The following is a 26,214-nucleotide window of genomic DNA, read 5'->3' as shown; positions in this document are numbered from 1 at the left end:
GATTTGGTGCTGCTCTCCCTGGGTTGGTTTTGGTGGGACACACTGGTGGGGATGGATCCTGCAGGCACCTGCCAAGCCCAGAATCCTGGCTCTGAGCCAGCAAAACCCAACATAAAGAAATCCATGGAATCCCAAGATGGATTGGGTTGGAAGGGACCTTGAAACCATCTCGTTCCAACCCCACCACGAGCAGGGACACCTTCCACTAGACCAGCCCTGGTGGGTCTAGCTCAGATCCCAGGGAGAGCTCCCAGCAAATCTGTTCCTGCTGCACTTCCAAGGGTCTGGCTGCTCGTTTGGAGCTCTGCTGGTCTCTGCTGGAGGTGCCTGGCACGTGTTGGTCCCGTGAGGCAGCGAATGGTCCCTGTCCCTCACGGTGCTCATGTGGAAACCACCCCCCTTCTGCTGCCTTCACTGCAGCTGGGAGAGGGGATACAACCAGAATAAAACCCCCAAAACCCCCTAAGAACACCCCAAACTGCCCCTCCTTCAGCTGGGTTTGGGGCTCACCCCGTGGCAGCACATGTGGGTCTCTCCATCTCCACACCACCAAGGGCGGAGAGATTTTGGAAAGAGATCCCTGGGCTGGATGGAACAGCCCTGAAATCCAAGCAGGATCCAAAAAAATGAAGCGGGAAGGCAGCTCTTTTTTTTTTTCTTTTTACAGGATTAATATCACATGATGGATCCATGAAAACTCTCTTCCCTGGCTTTTTGGCCAGCGAGGAGCCCACGGAGGAGTCCCTGCCCTGTGTCACAGGACGTCCCCATGGCAACTTTTTGCAAGGGTTTGAAATCCTCTGGTTTCCTTGGGTTTTTCTTTCCCCATCCATCACAGCTGTTTACATTTTGGAAGGGTTGCATCAACCCTATCAGAGCACAGCTCTTCTCCTTTGAACTCCTGCCTGGCACTTCCTGCTTGTGCCAAGGGCTGGGTCGTGTTGAGATGTCCAAGAGTGATCTCTGATAACTCAGCAGAGGAGAGATGCAGCCAATTGAGTGACTTCTTATTTTAAGCCAGTTCTGTGGAAATTTGGTTCAGTTCATCCCAGTCAGGTCCAATTTGGATTAATCCTCCCCCAGGGATTTGCAAATGGCTCTGTGACCATTCAGGCCCTTTTTACTTCGCATCTCTCGTGACCCCCAAAGCATCTCCCGGGGTTTTTCCTTCTGCTTTGCTGCACAGGAACTATGGTCGGTGCAGAGAAACCTCCCGAGGCCAATCCTTTGGCAGGAGTGGGACAGCAGATCCCAGTAAATCCAACTTTCCGCTGGTTTCCAGGCCAGGCAGTTGGAGGCAGGAGCAGCTGCTGCCGCTTGGTTTTCCATGCAGTGTTTTAACTTGGGAAATGTTGTGCTTGAGACCTCAGGGGAAGCACAACACCGGGCCCAGGACCCTTTTTCTGGTGCTGTTTCACCCCCCAGATCCCTTTGGTCCAGCTGGTTCCATCGACCTGCTTCCAAATACCCCCTCTGGAAAACTGAGGCGAGAGGCAAATTTTGAGATTACGGAGGTTTTTCGTATTCTATTGAAAATGTATTTATTTTTCATGGAAAACCAGCTTGCCTTCCAGCTGCCTGGGAGAGTTTAGTTCCCAGCAAGGGATTTCCCCTGACATGCCCCAGGCTGGGAGCAGGAGCTGCAGGGCTGGGACTTCTGCTGGGAGCATCCACTTCTCAGGGATCCCTCCCTCTGTGCTTACTCTGCTTTAAATCACAGCTGAGCTTCCTGTCTGAGCTTTTTAGTCCCTAAAAAACTGACTTTCACCAACCCAGAAATTCATCTCGTCCCTTAAAGTTGTTGCTGCCCCCCCTGAAATGTTTTTTGCTCCCGAGTTTTATAGGGGAAAACCAGCTGGGAAGTCTCTGTCAGGCAGCGTCTTGCTGGTGGAAGGAGCACTGCACAAACAAGCTGAGGAGCATCCACATCTCCACACCCCTTTGGATCCTCCTGCTGCTTTGATCTGTGTCCCAGCCATGTGTCCTCTCCCTCCTGCAGACCTCAAATGTATATTTTTGGGAGGGAAGAGGGAAGAATTAAAAAAAAAAAAACCCTGGATCTCCCAGACACTCTTTCATCCAAGAGTGTTTGAGCAGGATTTATCTCCCTCCTGCAGCCCCCAAACTGTCTGACAGACACTTGGTAGACAGAGACATTGGTGTTTGGACTCATCCCAAAATATCTTTGCTCTCAGCTGAGTGGGAAAAGGGATAATGTTCCACCAAGGACCTTCCCTTGCTCTTCCCACCCAGCTCCATCAGAGCTGACTGTGGAGATGCTCCTGTTCACAGATGCTTGGGATGGATTGGACAGGGAAGGACCTCCTGGGTCACATCTGCTGTGTCTGACACTAAACCAAAGCCTGGATTCATCTTTCCTGCTTGGAAAAAGTGGGAGTGAGGATGTGGCTGGTCCCCCTTCCCCCTGGAGCCACCCCAGCTGGCCACAAAACCACGGCCAGAGCTGAGCTCCAGCTGGAGTTGCCTTTGGGAATCAGCTCCAAAAGGTGCCACCAGCCCTGCGAGGGAGAGGATGGAGGGAGAAGGTGCCACCCTGGGGTGCTGATGGACTTCTGTGTCATATATTTGGGGTGCTCAGCCCAGCCAAAAGGGACCTCAGTGCCAGGGGTGGCTGTTGTGGGGACACTGAGCCAAGCCCTGCGTGGAACAGGAGCCCCCACCGTGCCCAAGGACAGGGATAAAACCCTCCTTGGCAGTTTTTCTCCTGCCCCTTTACCGTGGTTTCCCAGCCGGGCTCTCCTGGGCACCAGCACTGCCCGTGCCAGGGTGGCTGCAGGGCAAACTAAAGGCTCTGCCCAGCTGCCCCAGAGCTTTGTGGTGCCCTGTGGCATCGCAGCCACCTCCTGGGTGCCGTGGGCACTGGTGTCACTCTTTTCCACCCCAGGAGTGGCACCTGAGCGGGGATGGTGCCCAGCCGGGGGTGGCACCTGAGCGAAGGTGACGCCCAACAGAGGTGACACCCCACAACCATCGGTGACCCCTTGAAGACCTTCCATCCCCAAGCCCCCCCTGGGCCGAGGGGTCCCCAGGAGACCCCGGTGCGGCGGCACAGGCAGAGGACGCTGCCGCGGGGTTGGAATTCCCGGCTGGCACAGCTCCCCGGGAAGCCGTTCCCTAAAGGGTGCCGGGCCGGGCGAGGGCTGTCCCCGCTCCGGCCGCTCCTGCTGCACCTCCTCCAAGTCCTCTCGTCCCTCCCACTCCCTCCCAATGCTCGCCTCCTGTCAGGGAGCCGGGAAAGGCTGGGATAAGGAAAGGGCTCTGGGATAGAGGCGCTACCAGTCTGGCTGGCTGCCCCCGCGGATGCTCCGGGCCGGGCAGCGGGGCAGCTCCCATGGCCCTTCCCAGCGGGATGCTCCTCGCCTGCTCCCTCTGCCTCCTGCCCGGTAAGTGCCCTCTGCGCCCACCCCAATTCCTCAAACGAGGCGAAACCCAGCGGGAATAATTTATACTGACTTGGGAAAGGTGCTGGAGAAAGCCCAAGGTTAATGAGGCTCTTGGAAAAGTTTTGCCGGGAGCGGGAGGGAGGGAGGTGGGAGCCTTTGAGGAGGCTGCTTGGGAGGGATGGAGATCCGTGATGGGCTCCCCAGGACCGAGCGGGCGGGTGGGCAGCGCCCGACCCCCCTCCTCGGCTGGAGGAACAGGATTAATTGGTGTTTTCCTGAAGCATCGGATGGCGAGGGGAAGAAAATCCCCCAGACTAACGACCCTTTTATTTAGAACTAACGTCGCGCCCCACAGGTGGTTCGTTCTGTTGCACAAAAGAAAATTGCTCGGGTTTAAATAAATTAAGAGGGGTTTTAGGCAGAGTTTGGCTCCAGGAGCTGAGCCTGCAGCTTATCCCGTGCGGGACGAGCTGCCGGCGGCTGGGATGGGAGGGGGAGTGGGTTTTTATGCTCCTTGCCGGCTCGTTAGAGCTCTCTTCTTGCAGAAAAGTGTCCCAGCACCGGTAATTCCCGTTTCGATCCCGTCTGGCATCCTCCCGCACGCAGCCGGGCTCGGAGCTGCCAGACTGGGCTGAAAGTGGGGGGGAAAAAAAGCTTTTCCCCAAACCAGGAGCGCGGCCACGGGCTCACGCCTCCCCCAGCCAAGCATTCCCAAGCATCCTGGTGGAAACGCGCGCCAGGCTGGTTGGGTTTTTGGGTTTTTTGTTGGTTTTTTTTTTATGGCTGCTTTGCTTTATTTTCCCCTCTCTGGTGGCGGATCCTTTCAAGCGGCGGCGGCGGCGGAGCTGCTTTGCTCGGTTAATGGGGACCATGTGTGCCCTGCCCGTGGCCAGCGCGGGGCTGTCTGCGGGGAGGGCACTGCCCTGCCCTGCCCTGCCCTGCCCTGCCCTGCCCACGGCCATGGGGGGAACCCCCCCGGGGAGACGCTGCTCGGACACAAAGGGGGGGCACCGCAGAAGGAACTCGGGGATGTGGCACATGGGCAGCTCTGCCCTGCCCCGGGCTGGGGGGGAATCCTGCCTGCGGGTGGATTTGCCCACGGGGGGTTTCTGTATCCAGGGGCTTCTGCCCACGGGGGTTTCTGCCCACGGTGTTTTTTGTACCCAGGGGTTTCTGCCCACGGGGGTTTGTGCCCACAGTGGTTTCCAATCTAAAGTGTTTCTGCCACAGGAGCTTCTGCTCATGGATGTTTCTGCCCATGGATGTTTCCATCCTGGAGTGTTTCTGCCCTTGGATGTTTCTGCCCATGGGGGTTTCAGCCCACAGGGGGTTTGTGCCCACAGTGTTTGTCAGCTTTGGGTGGTTCTTCCCACAGGGATTTGTGCCCACAGGGGTTTCCAATCTCAAGTGTTTCTGCCACGGGAGCTTCTGTCCATCCATGGGATGTTTCTATCCATGGGAGTTTCCATCCTTGAGTGTTGCTGCCCTTGGATGTTTTGCCCACGGGGGTTTGTGCCCACAGTCTTTACCATCCTCAGGTGTTTGTGCCCACAGTGGTTTCCACCCTCAGGTGTTTGTGCCCACGGGGGTCTCTGTCCATGGATCTTTCTGTCCATGGATCTTTCTGTCCATGGATGTTTCTGCCCACAGGGTCCCTCTGCTGTGCAGGCAGTGCTGCCTGTCCTGGCACGAACCCTTGGGTGCTTTGCCCGAGGGAAATCCCTCCCCTGGCTCTCTCTCTTTTGGTCCTGGGGAACCTCCTGACCATGGGCTCTGTCCCTGCTCTTGCCTTGTCCCAGAGCTGGGAGTCCTTGGAGGCACCAGGATTGGCCAGGAGCCAGGGACCCCAGTGACATCTCCCTGCCCAAAACCCATCCTGGGATAATCCAGGGTGTCCCTAAACTTCAGAACAGGCTGGTTCCTCTTCCCTGAGGCTCCAATGCAAGCAGGACACAGTCCTGGACTGACAGAGCCCAGCCCAGGGGTGCTGAGCCACTGCTGCTCATAAACCCCTCCTGTGGGTGGGTCCTGCTGGGCACTGACACTGGGTGTTGGTGGGGAAGGGCTTCCCAAAGGATCCGGGGAGGATGCCCTGAGGTGCCCGTGGGTCAGACCATGCAGCAGTTTTCCCTCACCAGTTTGGTTTCCCAGAGAAGGCAGTTGGCTCCTTCCCTCTCCCAGGGGTCACCAGGTGACAAAACCATCGTGCTGGCTCCACGTGGCACATTTGGGATTGGCCAGGGGGGTTCTTAAGGACCCTCCAGTCCAGGCTTTGATGGTGGAGACTTAATTTTGGGTGACTGCGGAGCCCCAGCAGTGCAGCTGAGAGGGAGCCCCCCTCCCCATTGTCCATCCACTGGCCAAGGCTTGGCCTGCAAAGATCCAATAAATACCCCCCTCAAGGCATTTTTTTGAGAAGCCAAACCTTGCCCCTAACCCATGGCTTTCCTGGTGTTTTCCTGGGAAAGGGGCAGTGGAAGATCTGCCACTATTTATTGCTGACTGGCGTTATCACAAATGAACCATCCGTGAGTTCTTTAGGGCTGCAAAACGTGGCCATCAAACAGCTCCTCCCCAGCTTTGGGGGGCCCAGAAAGCTGGAATTCTGGAAGCACAAGGTACCTGTGTAGCTGCAGCCCCGGAGCTGTTTGTCAGGGATTTTGTGGGTGAGCAGGAATGTTCCGCCACACGAGCCGGGAATGACTGATCCCTCTGTTCATCCTCAGCATTCCCTGGCTCTCCATCCCCTGCTGCTGCAGCCACCAAAGCCTGGGCTGTTCCCTAATAGCTGATGACAAATGCTGGCTTTGAGATAGGGACATGGAGAGGAGCTGGGGGCTGTCAGCATCTCATCTGGCACAGAGGGGTTCGTGGGAATTAAAGCTGGAGGGAAGCACGAGGACACATGGCTCATCCTGCTCCTTCTTGCAGCTTTTGCCTGAATATCCTTTATCAAGCTTTAAGATTTCCTTTTTCAACCAAATATTTCAATCCTGGGGAAAGAACAAGCGATGGGATGCAAAGGAGCATCTGATGCCACCGAATCCCACGTGAGGATGGGGATGGGGATGGAATCACAGGAGCCCAGCCCGGTGCTGGGTCACCAGTGGCATCCCCAGGGATGCTGAGGGGGCAGGGATCACATCCATGGACCCACTGCCCACTCCTTATGGGCTTGAGCGAGGAGAGGGAACGGGACTGAGAACAGCAGGGCCAGTTTGGAGGTGCCAGACGGAGCTGCCTGACCCCGGCACGCTCCAGGTTTTTGGCAGACGGGATCTTTCCCTCTGCCATGCACTGCCAGGCTCCTCCGGTGAGCAGCTGGCTCATCCCTGCAGGGCAGCAAGAGCCTGGCATGGCACGTGCTCCTCTCCTGTCCCATTCACACCGTTTTCCTTGTGTCACCTGCAGTGCCCCATGTATATGACACAGAATCCCATGGGATGGACACGTTGGGATCTTTTCCCAAGTGTCACTGCTCTGTGTTGGCTCAGCCTCTCTCCAGAAGCTCCCTCCCGAACTGTGACAGTGCTGGAGGTGAATGAAAAAGCCTGGATTTGCATGATTCAGCTAAAAGTATTGCCTGCATTTCCCTCACAGGCAAATAAAACCAGGGAAACTCTTCCGGCAGCTCCGGCGCCTGGCTCGCAGCTCCTGGAATCAGAAAGCTTTGGAGCAAAGGAAGTAAAATAGAGCCTCAAACTTCTCATGGAAGTAAAAACAGGCTTAGGGCACCACAGTGCTGCCAGACACCTTTCCAGAGCCCCCTTTCCAGCTGTGAATCCCACTGCCTGCCCGAAGGATCCAGGCAGGAGCACGGCACAGGGACCCACCGTCCCCCTCCCAGAGGTTTCCCTTACAAGGAGGACTTATTTTTATCCTTTTTGGCAGGAAAGGTGGCTTTTATTCCCATCATTGTTTCCCAAAATGTGTCTTATTTTCTCCTCTTTTCAGTCTTCGACCTGACAAGAATCAAAAGTTTGGACACGACAGAAGCTCCGAGCTCGGAGCGGAGGAATTTGAGGTTTCCTGCCTTGGCGGCCTCACAAGCAAAACATGTGGCTTTTGGTCACTTATTTATGACAGTGATGTCACTCCTGACAAGAAAATGAGCCTGAGCTCTTCGGGGTTGCTAAATGTCCTTGACAACCCCTCCTAAAGCTCCCACGAGCTGGAGCCAGTTTAAATATTCTCTGCTCTTTGTTTGGTTTCTCTGTGCCTCGAGTGCACCCACGGTTTGGACATCCCTCCCCTCTGCTGTCCAGTGCCTGGAGACTTTGCTCCCAGATCTTTCTGCTTTTCCAGCCCCATCCCCTTCCCCAGTGCCTGGTGCCTGCTGTGGCTGGGCTGTCCCTCACAGTTCTTCCCCCAGCTCAGAGATTTCCCACTTCATGGAATATTTCTGCTGTTTAGTCGAGGGTTTATGTTGTTTTCCGTGTCCTGGCTGCCTTTTGCTGCAGCTCCACGATGTGGTCCTAAACCAAGGAGCCATGGGATGGGATTCCTCAACTTATCCCGGTGCTCCCACTCCCCAAAACCCTCTGTGGTGCAAAATCAGAGAAACTGTGATTAATGCAGAAATAAATCAGCTGGAAACCCATCCCATCCCCCCTGACACTCGCTCTGCACCTGAGGGGCTTCTACACAACCTGGAACTGAACCTGCTGGAAACACAAAACCCCTTCCCCAAAAGTCCCCCCTTTTCCCATGGGTTTTCCAGCCAAATCCAGGGTCTCTCTGGTGGCAGCAGTGACACCCCAGGGTGCTCCCAGCCCCCTGTGTCCTCCCCCCTTGCCCTTGCCCATCACTGCTCCCATGCCCAGTCCCACGCTGTGTTTCTCCCCCGGGTATCAGTTACTCAGAGGAGGTTTTAATTTGTTTTGTAGTGTTAAATTAGGTCAATGTACCACAAAATATGCTGGCTCTCATCCGTGTCTCCTTTTTTTTTTCTTTTTTTTTTTATTTTCTGATCCCTGCTTTCTAGAATTTCTTTTTGTAGGATCAGGAGGCTCCTTCACCTCAGCCCTCCTTGGCTGGACTGCGCCGCTCCCTCCTCACGGAGCCAAAGCTGCAGATTCCTTCCCATGCCTGCAAAAATCAGCTTTATCCCTGACATTCCTACCCATGAAAACACTCTCCATCCTGAATTTTTCTGCCTGGGAGCAGCATTCCCAACCTCTCCTATTGACAACTCCTTTATGTCCCTGTAAATACAAACCACGAGCCTTCTGTTGCTGTTGCAGCCCTTCTTAAGAAGGATCTTTTATTTGTATGAATCATCCAGCAGCTCCTTTCTGTCCAAGTGGGAATGAAAAGCCAGGATATCCTGGCTCATCCCTATCCATCCCTGCAGCTTCCAGCTCCTTCCTGGGACCTGGATGATGTCCCTTTGTGCTTAAACAACCCCCTGGGGGGAAATAATAGTAAGGAAAAACCACTTGATTGTATAAAAACCACTTTATTGTATAAAACAAAAAGCATTTGCATCTATGGAGGGTTTGAGGGTGCTGCTGGTCCAAGCCAAAGTGTGCCTGTCTCTGGATAAAGATGGGATATAGTGGCTTGGAAGCCATGGGCATGGACCCATGGACCTGGGACCTGTAACAGAGACAACGCAGTGCCAGAGCTCCCTGGCATGGATGGAGCTCTTCCCCCTATCCAGGGGTCTTTGCCCCCAGCTAATTCCTCCATGGAATGCAGCCAGGGGGGCTCTGGCAGCTCCTGCACCCGTGGATGGGCAAAGAAGCACCTCCAGCATTCCCAAAACATCCCAGTCTGGCAGGATTCCCTTGGCACCTTGACTTCCCACCTCGCTGCTGGGTCTGGCTCCTCACAGAGGGAGGAGCTGCCAGAAGAACCCCCCAGAAATTGCTCCTGGAGTTTGTCCTGGGTGGGCTGTGAGCAGCAGGTTCGTGGAGATGGGATGCTGTGGGCAGGGATCCTGCTCCTGGTGTCCTGTGGGAAGGGGTGTCTCTCCTGGGGAGAGGACTGAGCCCAAAAACCACCCTGTCCAGGTCTGAGCATCCATCCTCAGGGACACCCCCCTCTGGAGCTGCCTCTCCCCAACAAACCCCTGAGCAGCACCAGCTTCTCACCCGGGAGAAATGACTCCCAGCTTTGGATCCCTGGGGCTGCAAACCCCTCAGGGCAGAGAGGAATGGGCTCCGACTGGGGCACATCTGCTGTGGCCACACATTTTCCACATCCCCCCAGCCCGTGATCCCTGCTGGGGGTGTGGGGATGTGGTGGGGACCATCTCCACCTCAGCTGGAGCAGCAAAGTGTCCCAGAGCAGCATCATCCATGGCAGGGGGCTGAAGACATGTCAGAGAGGAGGAGGATGCTTTTCTTTCTCCTTCCCATGCCCTCCCTGGCTCCTGCTGGTCCCCTTTTCCATCAGGATGAGCTGGTGGATGAGCTTTGCAGGTGGGTGGGGAAGGGCTTGTGCAGCTGTGGCCTCTGAACCCTAAATGATCCTGCTTAAAGCTCCAGCCCTGGGGCTGGAAACCCTCTGGAGGCTCAGGGATGGGCAGAGGAGTGTTGGGTGGCTCCAGGTGAGGCGGGTCTGAGGTGCTTTGGCTCTTGCAGCCTCCTCTCTGTCCTGGTGTTGTGGGAATTCTGTGCCACAGGGGCTCAAACCACCCCTGACTCATGTAGGACCATCCCAAGGCATGTTATACAGCTTGGGGGGGGGACAGCATTCCCAGGGTGGGTGGGGTTGGAGGCACCTCTGAAGGTCATCCTAGTCCAGGTTGCTGGGGTTGTGTCCCATTGGAGTTTGAGTGTCTCCATGGGTGGAGACCCTCCAACCCCTGGGGTGACCTGTGTGTGAGCACAGCCAAGGGGTGTTCTCTCCTCCCAGCCCAGCTCTTGGCTGACAGGATCCTTCTCCTCTCTCCCAGGGCTCAGTGACACCTTCAACATCGACACCAAGAGGCCCAAAATCATCGCTGGCTCCAAGGAGGCCTATTTTGGGTACACGGTGCAGCAGCACGACATTGGGGGCCAGAAATGGTGAGTGAGCTCTGGGCTGGGCTCTGGAGGGGGGGGAGTCCAAAACAACCCTCCCAAAACGCTGGCTGGTCTCCTCCTGCTCCACCTGACCCCCAGTTTGGGGTGGGAAGAGCTGTGGCTCTGGGGGAAACTGAGGTTTGCTCGTGGTGGTGCTGAGCAAGGCAGAGCCTGGAAACCCTTTTCCTTTCAAAAAGCGGAGTTTTGGGAGGGGATAACGGGATATTTTGGTAGGGTTGTGTACAGAGGGTGGTATCCTGGCTCCTGCCCATCTGCCTCCCGTGCACAGGGCTTTGCTCCAGGCAGGTTCCTCGTTCCTTGGAGCCCCTTGGACTCGGACACTGCTGGAAACCCACCCGGGTTTTGGGTCGGGGCCATCCCGTTTTCTGGAGTTCCCATCAGAGCCGGGTCTGCAGAAGTGCTCAGCCCTGCCTGTGTCCATCAGGAATGTGAGATGAGCCTTGGGTGGGCCCTGCCCAGGTTTTGGGTTTCGTGGGGGGGTTTTGCTGCTTGCCAGGGCTGATCCCCACGGGGGATCCTGCCCAGATGTTGGCAGAGCCCCTCGGTGCTGGATGCTGTGGGGAGCCCAGGGAATTCCCTGCACCTCCATTCCTGCAGGATCCGCCCCAGGGTGGGTGACAGCCAGGCTTGAGGCAGCAAGAAAACACATAATGAATGCCCATGGATACTCCTGGAATTCAGGAATCAAACCTGCTGTGCCTTTCCATGCCCTTTGCTGGTGCTGGTGGGGGACACGGGGCTGGATCTCGTCCTGTGTCCTCAAGCTGAGCTGATGTTTCAATGGAAAGGAATTTTGGGGCCAGTTGTGGGCCCTCTTTCCCCTGGCTCCGAGCCCTGTTTGCTGCAGGGGTTGTGTGGTTTTCCCAAATGGAATTTTGCATCCCACTAAGGGGGTGATGCTGATGCTGCAGCCCCAGGGCTGGGGGGGCTCTGGTGCTCCCAGCTGCATCCCAGAGGGCCCTGCCAGGGAGCAGGTGACCTCTTGGGATGTTTTTCCTCCTCCCTGTCCACGAACCTGTGCTGTGGGACTGTTTCCCAAGCGAGCTTACACTCAGGAATCCAGAAACATCTGGATGGGACAGAGCCCTCCACCTTTCCTTTGCTCGAGAATGTGACTATTTACCCAGAAAAAACGCTTTTTTGGGGCTAAAGAATTTTAGGCAGCTCATGACCAAAGTCAGTGGAGCTTAAACACAGCTGTGGGGTCATTCCAGTGAATCAAACAAATCTCTGCAAGGTCCTGTGCTGGACCTTGGGTGAGGAGCTGGTGGCACAGAGGATGTTCCTCTCCCTGGCCTGAAGACTGCCATCCTCAGCTCCCTCCTTGCAGTGCTAGAGCACATCTGGGTGTCACCATGTGCCTAATTCCTAGGGGAACCTGGTGTCTCCATCCCTCAGCTGCTCCAGGGGTGTCTGGGATGGTGAGATGGGCTCGTGCTCTCCAGGGCACTCGATCGGATGCTGCGGGGCACGGGAGCTCCTCGTGTGCAAAATGAACAAAATGTGAAATATGTTCCGTTGGGAATGGATCCAAAACCCCAAAAAATTCGGTGCTGTTTGCTCTGGCTCCTGCAAGAGGCTCCAGAGGTTCTGCCAGGTCAGGATGAGAGGATGTTCAGGGATCGTGGTTCTCGGAAGCAGATAAGGAACAGGAACCAAGTGTCTCTGCCACCACATTCCTGCTGCCTCTTCTTCTGGAGAACATCCCTTTGCCAGATCTCATTTCATCCCAAACAGCCAAATCCCTGGGAGTGTCCAAGGCTCGGATGGATGGGGCTTGGAGCAACCTGGGATAGTGGGAGGTGTCCCTGCCCATGGCAGGGGTAGAACTGGATGGGCTTTAATTCCCTTCCAACCCAAACCATTCCATGATTTATGAGGGATCCTGTGCAATTCCCTCCCACCCCTCAGGGCCTGGTTTCCCTGGGAACACCAGCAGCAGGGAAACCCTGGAGTGTTCAGTGCCTGCAGAGATTTCTGCCCAAAGGGAGCTCTCTGAGGGAGAGTGGTGGAAAACACCCATTTTGGGGAATCTTTTCAGCCCAATTGCATCTGTAGGTGCTGTTTTATCCATGATCCCAGCAGAGGGACTCCAATTCCTGTGCCACTGGGAGTCTTATGCTTCTTCTCATGCCTTGGAGCTGCCACCACCAGCAGGGTGGTCAAGGGCTGGGGATCAGTGAAAAGGGATAAAAATCCTCCCTTTTCCCAGCAGGAAACTGGAGCAAAGACCAGCCCTGGCTTATTTTGTCTGTTCTCCCATTTCTCCTGCCAACATCAGTCAGGACAGAGATTTAATTTCCTCTGGTTTTGGTTATTCTGCATGAAAAAAGGGACTTTCTCTGCACAGCAGGAGCGTCCACATACACACACACATATATATATATATATATATATAAATATAAATCCAGCATTATTTAAATCTGCAGTTATGCAGCACAAAATGTCCATTAAATATGTGGACGTGGTTAAAAAATGAAGCCACTGTGACTCACCCTGGTTAAAGGAGAAAGGAGGGAACAACCCCAAAGCTCCGTGGTCCAGACCAGGGATGTGGAGGGGGAGCAGGATAAGGATTGTCCCAAGCTCCAGGAGCAATGGAGAGGGAAAGATGAAAGCAGGGGCCAGATGAGCATCCTTCAACCCCATCCCAGGGGAGTTCAGCAGGATCCACTGCAGAGGAGCTCCGGGGGGATCTCAGAGCTCCGTGTGGTTCCAACGACGTGCACGGACCCGGCTGCCAAATTCCAGGCGTGGAATCCGAGGACTTTGGCACCTCTCCTTCAGTCTGAGCCTTTTAATGCTGCTTTTGGCTGCTGTGGATGGGTTTAGAAGGGTTTCAAAGCAGCTTATATATATATGTATATATATATATATACATATATATATATAAAAATATGGGGGGGGGTGTAAAGGCATATTTAGGTGTATATAAACTTAGAGATAATATTCTCCAGGTATCTTTTTAATGAGTTTTTCCCCTTTCTTGAAGCTTTTGCAGAAGGACCCAGATCGTTTGCACGTGAGGGCTGTAATTCCAGCCCAGATAGTGGAAAATCCATGAGGAAAGAATTCAGATTATTAAACTCTAGGGGAGGGGGGAAAAAAATCCACTTGGATATACAGTGCTTGAAAAGCTGGTGGATTTGGGGGGGTGAGTTTGAAAGTGGCTTTCAAACTTCTCTCTCAACACCTTCTCTCTCTTCTTCATTAAGCTGGGGGTGCCTTCTGCAAGTATGTGAGTGGAAAAGATGACAACAGGGTTACTGAAACTCATCCTGAAGTGCTCCAGGGCCTCGTGCAGCAATGCTCAGGCAGCAGCTGCCTGGCCCTGGAGCCTCCTGGGATTTTGGGATTATGGGATCTGAGCTTGCCCAGTGCCCAGGGCTGGGCACCTTGGGGGAAATGGGAGCTCCCTGTGCTGCTGGTTTTGGGGCAAAATAACCTGGCAGGGGTTTCAGGGAGTTGCTGAAGGATGGAGGTGGTTGTGGGGTTGCCCTGAAGGGCTGAGCTGGCTCAGCACTGCTCCTCTGCCCTGGGTCACGCTCTGGTTTGGGCCATTTTGGGGGGGTTAAGGTGTGAATCAAATCCAGGCAGGTTTGTTGCTGTGGAAGGAATTTTTTGGGGGGCAAAATAAGTGTGTTCAAACAAGCCAAGGGTTTCCACAAGCTCCCATGGGCTGTGTGTCCCTGAATTGGGGAAGCTCCCACGGGTGCTCTTCTCGCAGTGCTCAGGGATGTTTGTGGCCAACATAAACTGGAATCACATCAAATTTGGGGTCCAAGAGCAGGGGGAAAAGGGAAAAAAATTCCCTCTATCTTTCATCTCCTTCCAGTTGCTTGTCTTGGTTGCTCCCTGTCATCCCGTGAGCAGGAGCTGTGTCATTCCCTAAGGAAGGACAATTCCCTCCTCTCACACGTGCGTGGGAGGACACTCCAACCACTGCCCTCAGCTTCCCATTGCCACCAGACATCCCAGGAGAGAAGTAGGAGAGGGAAAGGGAGTCCAGGGGGTTGGCTGTGTCTCCACAGGGCAGTGGCAGCATCTGGGATGCTCCACACGAGTGCCAGCACCAGCCTGTGGCTGTGGATTGAGGGTTTCCAGCTATGCAAAAAATGAAGCTTGAGAAGAACTGGCTGTGGAAGGAGAGCCCTGGGAATAAACATCCATTAGCCCTCAGAAGCTGTAAAAATAATAAATACAGCATTCCCAAGCTGGCTGAGGGCAGGGATTCACTGATCTGCTGGCAAGGTGGCAGGACTGGGGAGTGGGTCCCTGTGGGCTTCGGATCTGTGGGTCGAGTGATTGGGATGCTCCTGAGCTCCCTCCCCATCCTGAGCTCACGTCCTGCAGCTGTGAAATCCCAGTGAAGAGCTCACCTCCCTTAACCTCCCCCAAAAATCATCCTTGTGAGCCCCCCCAGAAGTTTCCCCCCTTCCCAAGGGTTCCTGGAGAGGGGCAGCCCCGACCCCCATCCCTGCAGCTGCTCCAGGCACAGACATGACGTTCCCAGTCTGAGCCTGGCCAAGGGGAAAAAGAGGAGGGAGAAGGGAGGGCAAAAAATCTGCCTGCTGGATTTCAAGCTATAATTGTGCTGATCTGGAAAAACAGTTACAGGGTTTGCTGTTTCCCTACTACTGAGAGAGACTTTCTTGGCTGGAATTCTCCTGTGGTTTGGCCGCTGCCCGAGCGCTCGGATTATTTTGGTGGAAGGGGACGGGACTGCAGAGCTTTCCTGCAGCGTGGGGAGCATGGACACTGGCTGTGGGGGTCATGGACACTGGCTGTGGGGGTCATGGACACTGGCTGTGGGGAGCATGGATGCTGGCTGTGGGGTTCAGGGACACTGGCTGTGGGGTTCAGGGACACTGGCTGTGGGGATCATGGACACTGGCTGTGGGGATCATGGACACTGGACACTGGCTGTGGGGATCGTGGACAGTGGCTGTAGGGGTCATGGACACTGGCTGTGGGGGTCATGGACGCTGGCTGTGGGGGTCATGGACGCTGGCTGTGGGGGTCATGGACAGTGGCTGTGGGGATCATGGACACTGGCTGTGGGGATCATGGACACTGGCTGTGGGGTTCAGGGACACTGGCTGTGGGGATCATGGACACTGGCTGTGGGGATCATGGACACTGGCTGCTCTCAGCTCTGCCTCCCACCACGGGCTGCAGGCACAGGGTGCCCATCTCCTGCCTGCAGGGATTGGCCCTTTTTTGGCCTCGTTTTCAAGAAAATCATGGAACGGTTTGGGTTGGAAGGGACCTTAAAGCTCATCTCGTTCCACCCCCCTGCTGTGGGCAGGGACACCTTCCACAGAGCAGGTGACTCCAGCCTGGCCTTGGACACTCCCAGGGATGGGGCAGCCACAGCTTCTCTGGGCTGATTCCAGCCAGAAAACTCCCTCCCTCTCCCTGCCTGCTTGTTTCTTGGGAAGTTGGCTGAGCTTTGGAGCAAATTCCCCCCCTGGCTGCACGGGAAGGGCAGGGATGGCTCAGCTCCCCCATGGACACACTGCCCAGGGAGCAGGGCCTGTGCTGCTCTGACCTGATCCCAGAGAATCCTGGAGTGGTTTGGGCTGGGAGGGACCTTAAACAGGTTCTGGATGGGCAGGGACACCTTCCACCAGACCAGGTTGCTCCAACCTGGCCGCAGACACTTCCAGGGATGGGGCATCGATAACTTTTCTGGGCAACATTATCAGAGCTGGTGCCCAGTGGCGCCTCCAGAAGCAAATGGGTGGGGGAACCCCCTAAGCACTCTTTGCTGGTGCTAAGGGGTGACTGGGCAGAGCAAGAGCCACCTGGGGAGAACTGGATTCCCAGAGTTTGTTCTGGAAACCTCCCGAAGGCAGGCAGGGATCCCACGAGAGCAGAGGGACACGAGCAGCCCTCGGAGAGCACCGAGCCAAGAAGGGCTGTAAACACCTCCCTAATGCAGCACTCCAGAGTAAAAGGGGGGAAATTACACCAGGAAAAATAGGAGAGTCTCCTCAGTGCTGAGCACAGGGAGTTCCTCAGCCATGTTTTCCAACCCGCCCCTCAGCCGCTATTTTAGGGCCGTGACCTAAAATTGGCCGGTTTTGTGTCATTGCTGCAGCCACGTGCGGGGCTCTGACCCTGCCTGTCCCCTGCCCTGCTGCTGGGTCCCCTCAGGGCTGTTCCTGTGACGTGGCTGCTCCGTGGGAGGGGGATGGAGGGGTTTGCTGGGTGATCAGGAGCGAGTTCCCGGCTGGACGTGGCGCGAGGAGTGGCTGCGGGAACGCCGGGCGTGCTTGTGTCTCGTTCTGTAATGAGAGGGTTTGTTAGAAAGTGGAGAAAACACCGAGCAGCCCTTAAAGAGCAGCAGCTGAGAGCTGCTCGTGGGTGTTGGTGACACATGGATGGCAGGAGGGGACGGGGACAAAGCTCACGTTCAGGGTCTGGAGCTGGGGCGCTGCAGGGGCAGAGGGACCCAAACTTCAAAGCAAGGATTTGCTGCTTTTGGGGGGAAAAATAATCCCCTAAAACTCCCCAAATGTGGGGATGGAGCTCTGTACTTTGCAGGTTGTGGATTAACTGGGGTAATTTGGGGAGTGTGGGGAGACTTGGGAGCAAGAGGCCAGCTCTGATGGCTCCACCAGGAATGCTTCTGCCAAGGGATGGTTTGTCAGGTATTCAGTGGGTAAAACCCATCTTGCAAAGGGTGTAACATCCCCTAAACCCACCAGTAAATAAGGAGCCTGGTGGCTCTCTGGTTGGGAGTCAGCCCAAAGGTGGTGCTGGAGAAGATCCATCCCAGAGCGGCTCGAAGGACATCGGGCACAGCCGAGGGAAGGATCTGGTTTGATAAAGCAACAACCACCAACCCAAACTCCCTCTCTGAGACCCATTGGAGGCTGCCCAGCCCTCAGCCACAGCTGCTGGTCCCAAGAGTGGTTTTGTGGTGGCCCTTGGTCACCAGCACACGAGTTTTCTGTGCTCGTGGTGGGCAGGAGTGGCCGGTGGGATCCTCAGCCCCAGCAGAGCCATCTCACACCGCCTGTGCTCTTCAGCTGGTTGAAAAAACAGGAAAATAACCTCAGATTGATCAAATGGTTTGCTGGAGGCTGCCCAGAAGCTGCTGGCAGACCCAGGACTCATTTTCAGGTCCCACATCCTCCACCTTGCAGACTCCTCCACCGTTTCTGCCCCTCCTTGCACTCCCGCTGTTGGTGTTTTTCCACCATGACCAGTGCGGAGGAAAACATTTGGAAGTCCATCCCTCTGTCCCAATCCCTCCAAGGAGCTCCAATCCCACTTAAAGTTTTCCACAGCTGAACTCTCTCTTTCCTGAACCTCCTTAATCACTTCTTCATCCAGTTCCATCTTGAATAAATTAACTGCAAGTGAATTTGCCTCGCAGGAGATTAAGTGTCCCATTGATTGAAAAGTCCTGTGAACAGCAGAGTGGCTCCTGCCTTCCTCCCTAATCCCCACATTCCCGGCTCTCCAGACATACCTTCCTCTCCTGGGTTCTTTTCGTTTAATCAAAATACCTGAAGGCTCAAAATGAGCTTTAATCAAAATACCTGAAGGCTCAAAATGAGCTTTGCACCCTCTCCACGACACACCCAGGGAGTGAGCGGTGCCAGGGGGGTCATTCCCTTCAGAAATTAGGGATTTGCTGGATGCAAAAAGGCTGTGGGGTCACCAGAGGACCTTGAGTGAGGGGCTGAGCTACATCCAGGTGAAGATGCTGGTGAATACAGGGGAAAGTGCTGGAAAATTTGGCTTCTCCCTCGGGATGCCTTCAAATGCTGCCTTCAAATCAGGGATGGATGTTTTCTCAGGAGACACGATCCAGCCAAAGCTCACTTGTTGGGTTCCGTACCAAGGTAAGTGAAGTGAGTTAATGTCTGTGACACAGGGAATTCCACCATAAAATGTTTTGACCAAGAGGAAGAAAATACCCCAATAATTCAACAGTCCTGAATAACTGTGATTTTAATCTGTGCATGTGTAACAAAACCATTTAAAATGGTGTAAAAACATGTAAATTGAGCTTGGCACATCATTTTTGTCCAGAGTAGCTGTGGCTGCCCCATCCCTGCAAGAGTCCAAGGCCAGGTTGGACGGGGCTTGGAGCAACCTGGGCTGGTGGAAGGTGTCCCTGCCATGGCAGGGGGTGGGATGGGATGAGCTTTAAGGTCCCTTCCAACACAAACCATTCCAGGATTTCCTGATTCCCTGTTTGCTGTGAGCCTGCAGCAATGGACACAGCCATCCCATCCCATTCCCAGCCCAGGCAGGACATCGGGAAGCAGAACCCAGCACAAAGCACTTGAGCTCCTCTGGTATTTCCACCAGCAGCCTGGTTTTCCTCTTTTTATTTTTTCACCCTGGATGAAAGTTAAAAATATGTGCTCAGACATGTTGCTCTGAGCAGTCTGTGCTTTTCCCACTTAATCCCTCTTCTTATTTTTTCCCTTTTGTTTTCCCCACAAGCAGGGCATGAAAAGGAAGGCGAGGGAGGGCTTGTTTGGTTCTGATTTTCTTTTAAAGCCTCTTTTCTGAGTCAAGCCGTGATGCAAGGGCTCCCTGCAGAGCCAGGAGGGCTCTTTGCAACATCCCAGGGAGCACCAGGGGGAGATTTGGGATCACCCGAGGGGGTGAGGGGTGTGTGGGGAGGGGGGGAGCTGGAATGGAGCGAGGAGTGGCTCCCTGCTGCAGCAGGGTTTGGGTGATCGGGTGTTTGGGGTTATTTGGGTGATCTGTGCTATTTGGATGATTTCGGTGATTTGAGTATTTTGGGTGATTTGGGTGATCTGGATTATTTGACTGTTTTGGGTTATGTGGGTGATCTGGGTTATTTGGGTGATTTATCTGGGTTATTTGGGTGTTTTGGGTGATCTGGGTTATTTGAGTATTTTGGGTTATTTGAGTTATCTGGGTTATTTGGGTGATTTGGATTATTTGAGCAATCTGGGTTATTGGAGTACTTTGGGTTATTTGGGTGATCTGGGTTATTTGAGTATTTTAGGTTATTTGGGTGAATTGGGATTATTTGAGTGATCTGGATTATCTGAGTGGTTTGGGTGATTTGGGATATTTGGGTGATCTGTGTTATTTGGATGATTTGGGTGATTTGAGTATTTTGGGTGATTTGGGTGATCTGGACTATTTGACTATTTTGGGTTACTTGGGTGATCTGGGTTATTTGGGTGATTTATCTGGGTCGAGTGTTTTGGGTGATCTGGGTTATTTGAGTATTTTGGATTATTTAAGTATTTTGGGTTATTTGGGTGAACTGGGTTATTTGGATGATTTGGATTATTTGAGTGATCTGGGTTATTTGAGTATTTTGGGTTGTTTGGGTGATTTAGGGCTAGTTTGATGAACTGAGTTATTCGAGTATTTGGGGTTATTTGGGTGATTTGGGGTTAGTTGGGTGAACTGGGATATTTGGGGTTTCTGGGTGATCTGGGTTATTTGAGTGTTTTGGGTTGTTTGGGTGATTATTTGGGTGATCTGGGTTATTTGGGTTCTTAGGGTTATTTGAGTATTTTGGGTTATTTGGGTGATCTGGGTGATTTGGGATATTGGGTTATTTGGGTGACTTGGGATGGGGGTTTTATTTCTTTTTAAGGAAAAAACACAAATTTAAAGCACAGGGTTGCAAACCCCCAAGTAAAGGAAGAGGCTGGGAGCTGGTGAGTGGAGCAGCATCCCTGCAGCAGCACCTTCCAAACAGCTGGAAAAGCCTTTTCCCAAGCTGCCAAGTTTCCATGAGGATTTGACAGCTTCAGCTAATGAATCATTCCAGTTGAACCAAAAAGGGAAACAATGCCATTGTCTCTGGGAGACAAGAATTCCGGTTTCGTGAGCTCCACAGCCCCTTTGCCTTCATGGCACAGCCTGGAAATATTTGGGTTTCCTTTGAGCTCCCAGCCCTGGCAGAGCTGGAGACCTGGGGAATGGGTGGGTTGTGCTCAGCATCATCTCGTGTTTGAAGGGATGCTTCGACCTCATAACCACTGGTGTTCAGGAATGTTCGTTATTGGGTGGTGTGAGAACATTAATCTGTGAATATTAATTAATGGGAAAGCCTCTGAGAGGATTTCCTGCAGCTTTCCTTCCAGAAGTTCATGTTAAATCCCATTTCTGTTAGATTCTTCGGGAATGAAGAATTCCACAATGAGAACATCACTGTCTGAGGTGTCTCAACCTTTATCCCTTTGCGTCTTCAAGGTCTTTTTCTCTCCCCCTCCCACACCCTTCCACATCTTCCAACCTTCCCCCTCCTCTCTGGCCACCAGCAAATGGACACTGATGGTGGGACAGAGGCTGAGGGACACGAGCAAACTCCTGGTGCAGCTCAGGGAGAAGGTCCCAGACTCCCCTGAGCTTCTGGATGCTGACAGCTCCAGATGGATATTGCTTTCCTGCAATTAATCCCCTCGTTAACACTGGGGCTGTAAGACAGGAAGTATTTCCATGAGAATCCGTGGATTTTGGAGCTTTTCCTTTGGTGAGCAATTCCCTTTCATAGTGATGGAATAAAAGAATGAGTGTTTAGTGTCTTTGTAGAAGCGACATTGAAAAAAAAAAAAATATGACCATTTCTGGTCTAACAGGGAACATCTGTGCTGGGCCAGTGGCTTTGCCAGCTGCTGGGAAGGGCTGTGTGGAACAAAAGAGGTCCTGTTTTATCTGGAGATCCAGACTCGGACAGTTGAATCCACAGATAGGATTTTGAAAGCGAAAAAGCAGATTTATTTTGGGCCGACACATTGGGAGCAGAAGATTCCAATAACTCGTGGTTCTGGGTATTTTTGAACCGGCCTGGAAGGAATGGGCAAATTCCTCAGGTCCTGCTCCCTTCCTCCTTTGGTTTGCTGGTTTTTCTGGTCAAGGCCAGGAGAAGAAAAAGTGAGAAAAATGCTTGTCATGTCCCAGATACATCCTGACTGGAGACCTGTGTCTTTAATGGGTGCGTGGATTTTTATCAGCTCCTCTTATTTTAAAGAGCAGATTCATGCCCAGCGTCCTCACTCGACCCTGGAGATCCAAATGCTCAGTTCTGGGCTCTTTGTAACAACCCCAGGTTGGAGCAAATCCCCCTTTTTCAGCTTTTTGGTGGGGAAAATTCCTCGTGGGTCCCGGTGTGAGTGGCTGTCAGTGCTCTCCCAGCTCCTCTGGGTTCCCTTAGGCAGGACTTTGGACACATCCATGTCCTGAAGACACTCTAGGCATGAAGTGGGAGGTGTCCCTGCCCGTGGCAGAGGGTGGGGCGAGGTGATCTTTGAGGTCCCTTCCACCCCAAACCATTCCAGGGTTCCATGAAAAGGCTCCTCCGTGACCAGCAGTGAGAAGGGACAATGTGCCCCCCTGCCCAGGGCCAGTGCCCCCCACGGACACCTCAGCTGGTGCTCAGGGGTTTGGTGCCATCCTGGTGCCGGCCATGGGGTGGTGATGGGGGTCCCTGCTCCTTCCTGTGCTTCCAGGTGGTTTTGGAGGCCTCACTCCCTTCCAGGCATCTGTTCACCCCCATTCCAGCGGGTGGGCATTAATTCCAGGCAGCTGTGAGTCAGAGCTCCAGCTTATTCCTGCCTCTTCCCATGGGAAGGAGAAATGGTGCTTGCACTGAGCCAGGATGGGGGAACCTTGGTGACACCCCGAAACCACGAGCAGGGGATTTGGGCTGGGGAATCCTTCTTCCCAGGGGGTTCTCCCCCTCTGGGCACTGACAGACCCCTCTTTCCCCAGGCTGGTGGTGGGAGCTCCCTACGAGACCAACGGGCAGCAGAAGACAGGAGATGTCTACAAGTGTCCAGTGACTAGCGACAGCCACAGCAACTGCACCAAACTCAACTTAGGTACGGCCCCAGGGGGTCCTCAACGTGCCCTTATCAGGGGATGATTTTTGGCAGGGCTTTGGACTCGGTCTGTAAAGATAGACCTGGTTGTGCTGCCCTAAAAGCATGAGGTCTGTGTGGTTCAGGAGGAGTTTTAGATAAGGAATTATTTCGGGAGTTCATGTCATTCCTGGTGCTGAGCTTTAAGCGGTGTTAGGGGAAAACTGAGCAAATTGGAATAGAGTAAAAAATCAGTTATTTAATATAGCTTGCACTGGTTTGTTAAATGATCAGGATAAACTTTTCAATGGATAATGGTCCCACGAGTATCTGTATTCCCTCCCCAGGGATGGTTGGACAATGTGCCTGTCTCAGATGGTTCCCTGGGCACAGGCAACTTTAGTTCCCAGGACCCAGCCTGACCCCGTGGTGTTTTGGGAATTCTCACCCAGCCACACCACCCCTGGGCTCCATCACTGCTGTTGCAGCAGGAGAGGCCCTGGGGGTGCTCCAGTCCCGCTGCCATCCCAATCCCACCTCCCTGGGTGGAGAAAGCGAGACCTTCCTCGGGGCTTCTCGGGCTGGTCCAGCACCAAAGGCACAATACTGGGATTTTGGGACGTGCCCTCCCCGAGTCAGAGCAGACAAATCCCCCTTTTCTGCCCAGTTTGGGACACTCCACAGGCACATCCCTGTCTCAGCAGGGAATGTGAGAGCCAGGAACTTTCCCATGGTCCCACAGAGGGTTTGGGGCAAGATCTGGGATTTTTTAACACTGGAGCAGCTGGAGCAGCTGCTGCTCTCACTTTATTTTTCATCATTATGAATCTCAACTATCCTGGGTTTCTACCAGATCTGATAAGAGAGGAGGAACTTTGAATCATCTGCAATATTTGATTGATTGGCTCCAAATATTTTTGTTTTAGCCATTGTTTTCTTTTCTCCTGTTTGTTTTCATTATTTGGGATGACAACACCAAGACTCTTCAAGGAAATAAATCTCTTTTGTGTGTAAATTTGAACCCTGCTAAAAAGCAACCTCTTTTTTTTTTTCCACTGGGAAGGAGTTTCAAATGACAAGAGCAGTTCCATGAGCACATCCTATTTTGTTTTATTCCAAATCAACTTGTCCAGTGAGCACAATGCCCCGGGGCCCTCTGAGTGGAAGCAGATGGGAGCTGCCCTGGGGGGATGCCAAGCTGGAGAAGCAGGAGGTGATGTGGGAGCAGGGATCTGCCCTTGTCCTCCCTCACTGAGTGGGCAGCAGGAGCAGGGACATCCTGGTGCCCATGGAGAGCTGTGATCCCAAACTGTCACACCCAGTGGGGTGGCTGCACCTACAGCCAGGATCCTGAAGGACTCAGAGCATGGGATGGAGCCCCTTTTTTCCTGGATTTGCTGCAGATCCATGTTGAATCAAGCTCGGGGTGTGCAGGTGGAAGCCAGAGCTGCAGCTGGTCCTCGGGGAAAAACAAGGGGTGGTTGGAATCTGCTCGGCTTCAGGCTGAGCTCCCTCGAGCTCCAGGTCGTGGATCTGGGTTTTGGTTTAAACCTCAGCAGGAGGAAACGGCCTCCAGTTCCACCAGGGAAGGTTTAGGCTGGATGTTAGGAAACATTCCTTCAAAGCAAAGGTTGCCCAGCCCTGGCACAGCTGCCCAGGGCAGTGCTGGGGGAGGGTTTTCCAACCTGACTTCCAAATGCCACAAGCAACGAAACCAACCCCCAGTTTTACTATTAATTGCCTGATTTCCTCCTTCTTTTTTCCTTTGGACAAGGGCCTGGAGGGACAGGACAAGGGGGAATGGCTTCCCACTACCAGAGGGCAGGGAGAGATGGGATATTGGGAAGGAATTCCTGGCTGGGAGGGTGGGGAGGCCCTGGCCCAGGTTGCCCAGAGAAGCTGTGGCTGCCCCTGGATCCCTGGAAGTGTCCAAGGCCAGGTTGGATGAGGCTTGGAGGGACCTGGGATGTTGGAAGGTGTCCTTGGGGGTAGAACGAGATGGGTTTTAAGGTGATTCCAATCCAAACCATTCCGTGTTTCCATGATTCCCAGTTTACTTTTCAGGCAAAGCAGCAAAGGGGCAGCCCTGGATTGGGGGGATCTGCTTGTCCTGGAGCCCTGGGGCAGAGGGATGTCTGGGTGAGGCAGCACTTGGGTCACAGCTCAGTGGTACTGGAGGAACACAGGGCTGCCCTGGGGCCATTCCCAGTTTCTGGGCTGTGAAAGATGGATCAGCCACTAAACACCTGCTGGCCTGGCATTCAGGAGGAGACTGAGCCCCTCAGAGGGGTTTCTTCCTAAGCACTCCGTAGAGGTCGTGCCTCTGACTCAGCTCATTCCCTGGAAGCCTTTTCCTAGGAGGAAAACCCCCAATTCTTTGGTGCCAGCTGCTCCAACCCAACCCAGAGCACAGGGGCTGCAGCGGGGCGGGCACGGCCCTGCTCTGCCCACAGCTCCCTCTGGGTCTGGGGGTGCCAGGGGGCACTGCAGGGATGGGATGGGTGCCCCTGGCCGTCCCTGACCGGCCCCTCTCTCCCAAGGCCGGGTGACGCTCTCCAACGTCTCCGAGAGGAAGGACAACATGCGCCTGGGGCTCAGCCTGGCCACCAACCCCAGGGACAGCAGCTTCCTGGTGAGCCACTGGGGTTTGCTGGGGGGTCTGTGTAGATCAGCGTGGAAAGGCAGGAGGATGCTCCTCTCTGGTTAGATATCTATTTTTTATATATATATACACATATATATATAAAATATAGAGAAATAAATATAATATTTTCATTTATATATTTATTTTATATTTAAAATATATAATATTTTTATTTATATATTTATTTTATATATAAAATATAGATATTAATAATATTTTTATTTATATATTTATTTTATATATAAAATATAGATATTAATAATATTTTTATTTATATATTTATTTTATATATATATAAAATATATATATTTATATATATATATATATATAAGGAGTTGGTCTTCACTGATTCTTGTAGGTCCCAACTCAGAGTACTCTGTGATTCTATTTTATATATATGTGTGTATATATATATAGCATTTTATATATTAATTATATGTATTCTATTATAGATAAATATATATATTATATATGAATTGTATATATCCTATTATATAGAAATAGAAATATATATATGCATGATAGAATGTATAATTCATACATTTATATATTATATATGAATTGTATATATCCTATTATATAGAAATAGAAATATATATATGCATGATAGAAAATACAATTCATATATATATACAGTCTATCTATATATGTTTATTTATTATATATGAATTGTATATATCCTGTTATATACAAACAGAAATATATATGTGCACGATAGAATATACAATTCATAGATTTATATATATTTATATCATCTATGTATATATATATATATATATTATATGAACGGTATATATCCTATTATATAGAAATAGAAATATATATATGCATGATAGAATATACAATTCATATATATATTTATATAGTCTATATATATTTATATATTATGTATGAATTGTATATATCCTATTATATAAAAACAGAAATATATATTTATATGCATAATAGAATATACAATTTATATATATTTATATATTAAAAATACATTTTTATATTATATATGAATTGTATATATCCTATTATATATAAATAAAAATATATTTATATGCATAATAAAATATAGAATTTATATATTTATATACATATATGTTTAGATATTATATATGAATTGTATATATTCTATTATATATATATAAATATATATTCACATGCATAACAGATTATAGAATTCATATATTTTTATATATCCATATATGTTTATTTAAACGTATATTGTATTTTTATGTTTACTTTTTAATATATTTATATATTAAATATAATTTCATATATTATAGATTATTTTTATATATTCTATTATGTATTAAAATATAAATATA

At 52.0% G+C, this 26,214-nt stretch overlaps 1 protein-coding gene across 2 annotated transcripts in view; it reads left to right on the top strand.

Annotated features, from left to right (window-relative positions):
- The first annotated feature begins 3,232 nt into the window (after positions 1–3,232).
- Positions 3,233–26,214, top strand: part of ITGA11 (integrin subunit alpha 11) — a 48,171-nt gene continuing 25,189 nt past the window's right edge. For both annotated transcript variants that reach the window (XR_007906148.1, XM_051796848.1), the window contains exons 1-4: positions 3,233–3,404; positions 10,306–10,417; positions 22,166–22,275; positions 24,795–24,886. Coding sequence is in view for 1 of the 2 variants with exons in the window: in XM_051796848.1 (XP_051652808.1) it covers positions 3,353–3,404; positions 10,306–10,417; positions 22,166–22,275; positions 24,795–24,886 (366 nt within the window). In the remaining variant the exon portion in view is untranslated. The remainder of the gene's footprint in view (positions 3,405–10,305; positions 10,418–22,165; positions 22,276–24,794; positions 24,887–26,214) is intronic.

The sequence above is a fragment of the Manacus candei genome, unplaced genomic scaffold (assembly GCF_025592945.1).
Source record: "Manacus candei isolate 608988 ecotype Guabito, Panama unplaced genomic scaffold, ASM2559294v1 h1tg000046l, whole genome shotgun sequence".
Lineage (NCBI taxonomy): Eukaryota > Metazoa > Chordata > Aves > Passeriformes > Pipridae > Manacus > Manacus candei.
Note: the sequence above shows the minus strand (reverse complement) of the source record. Positions and strands in the feature narration are given on the sequence as shown.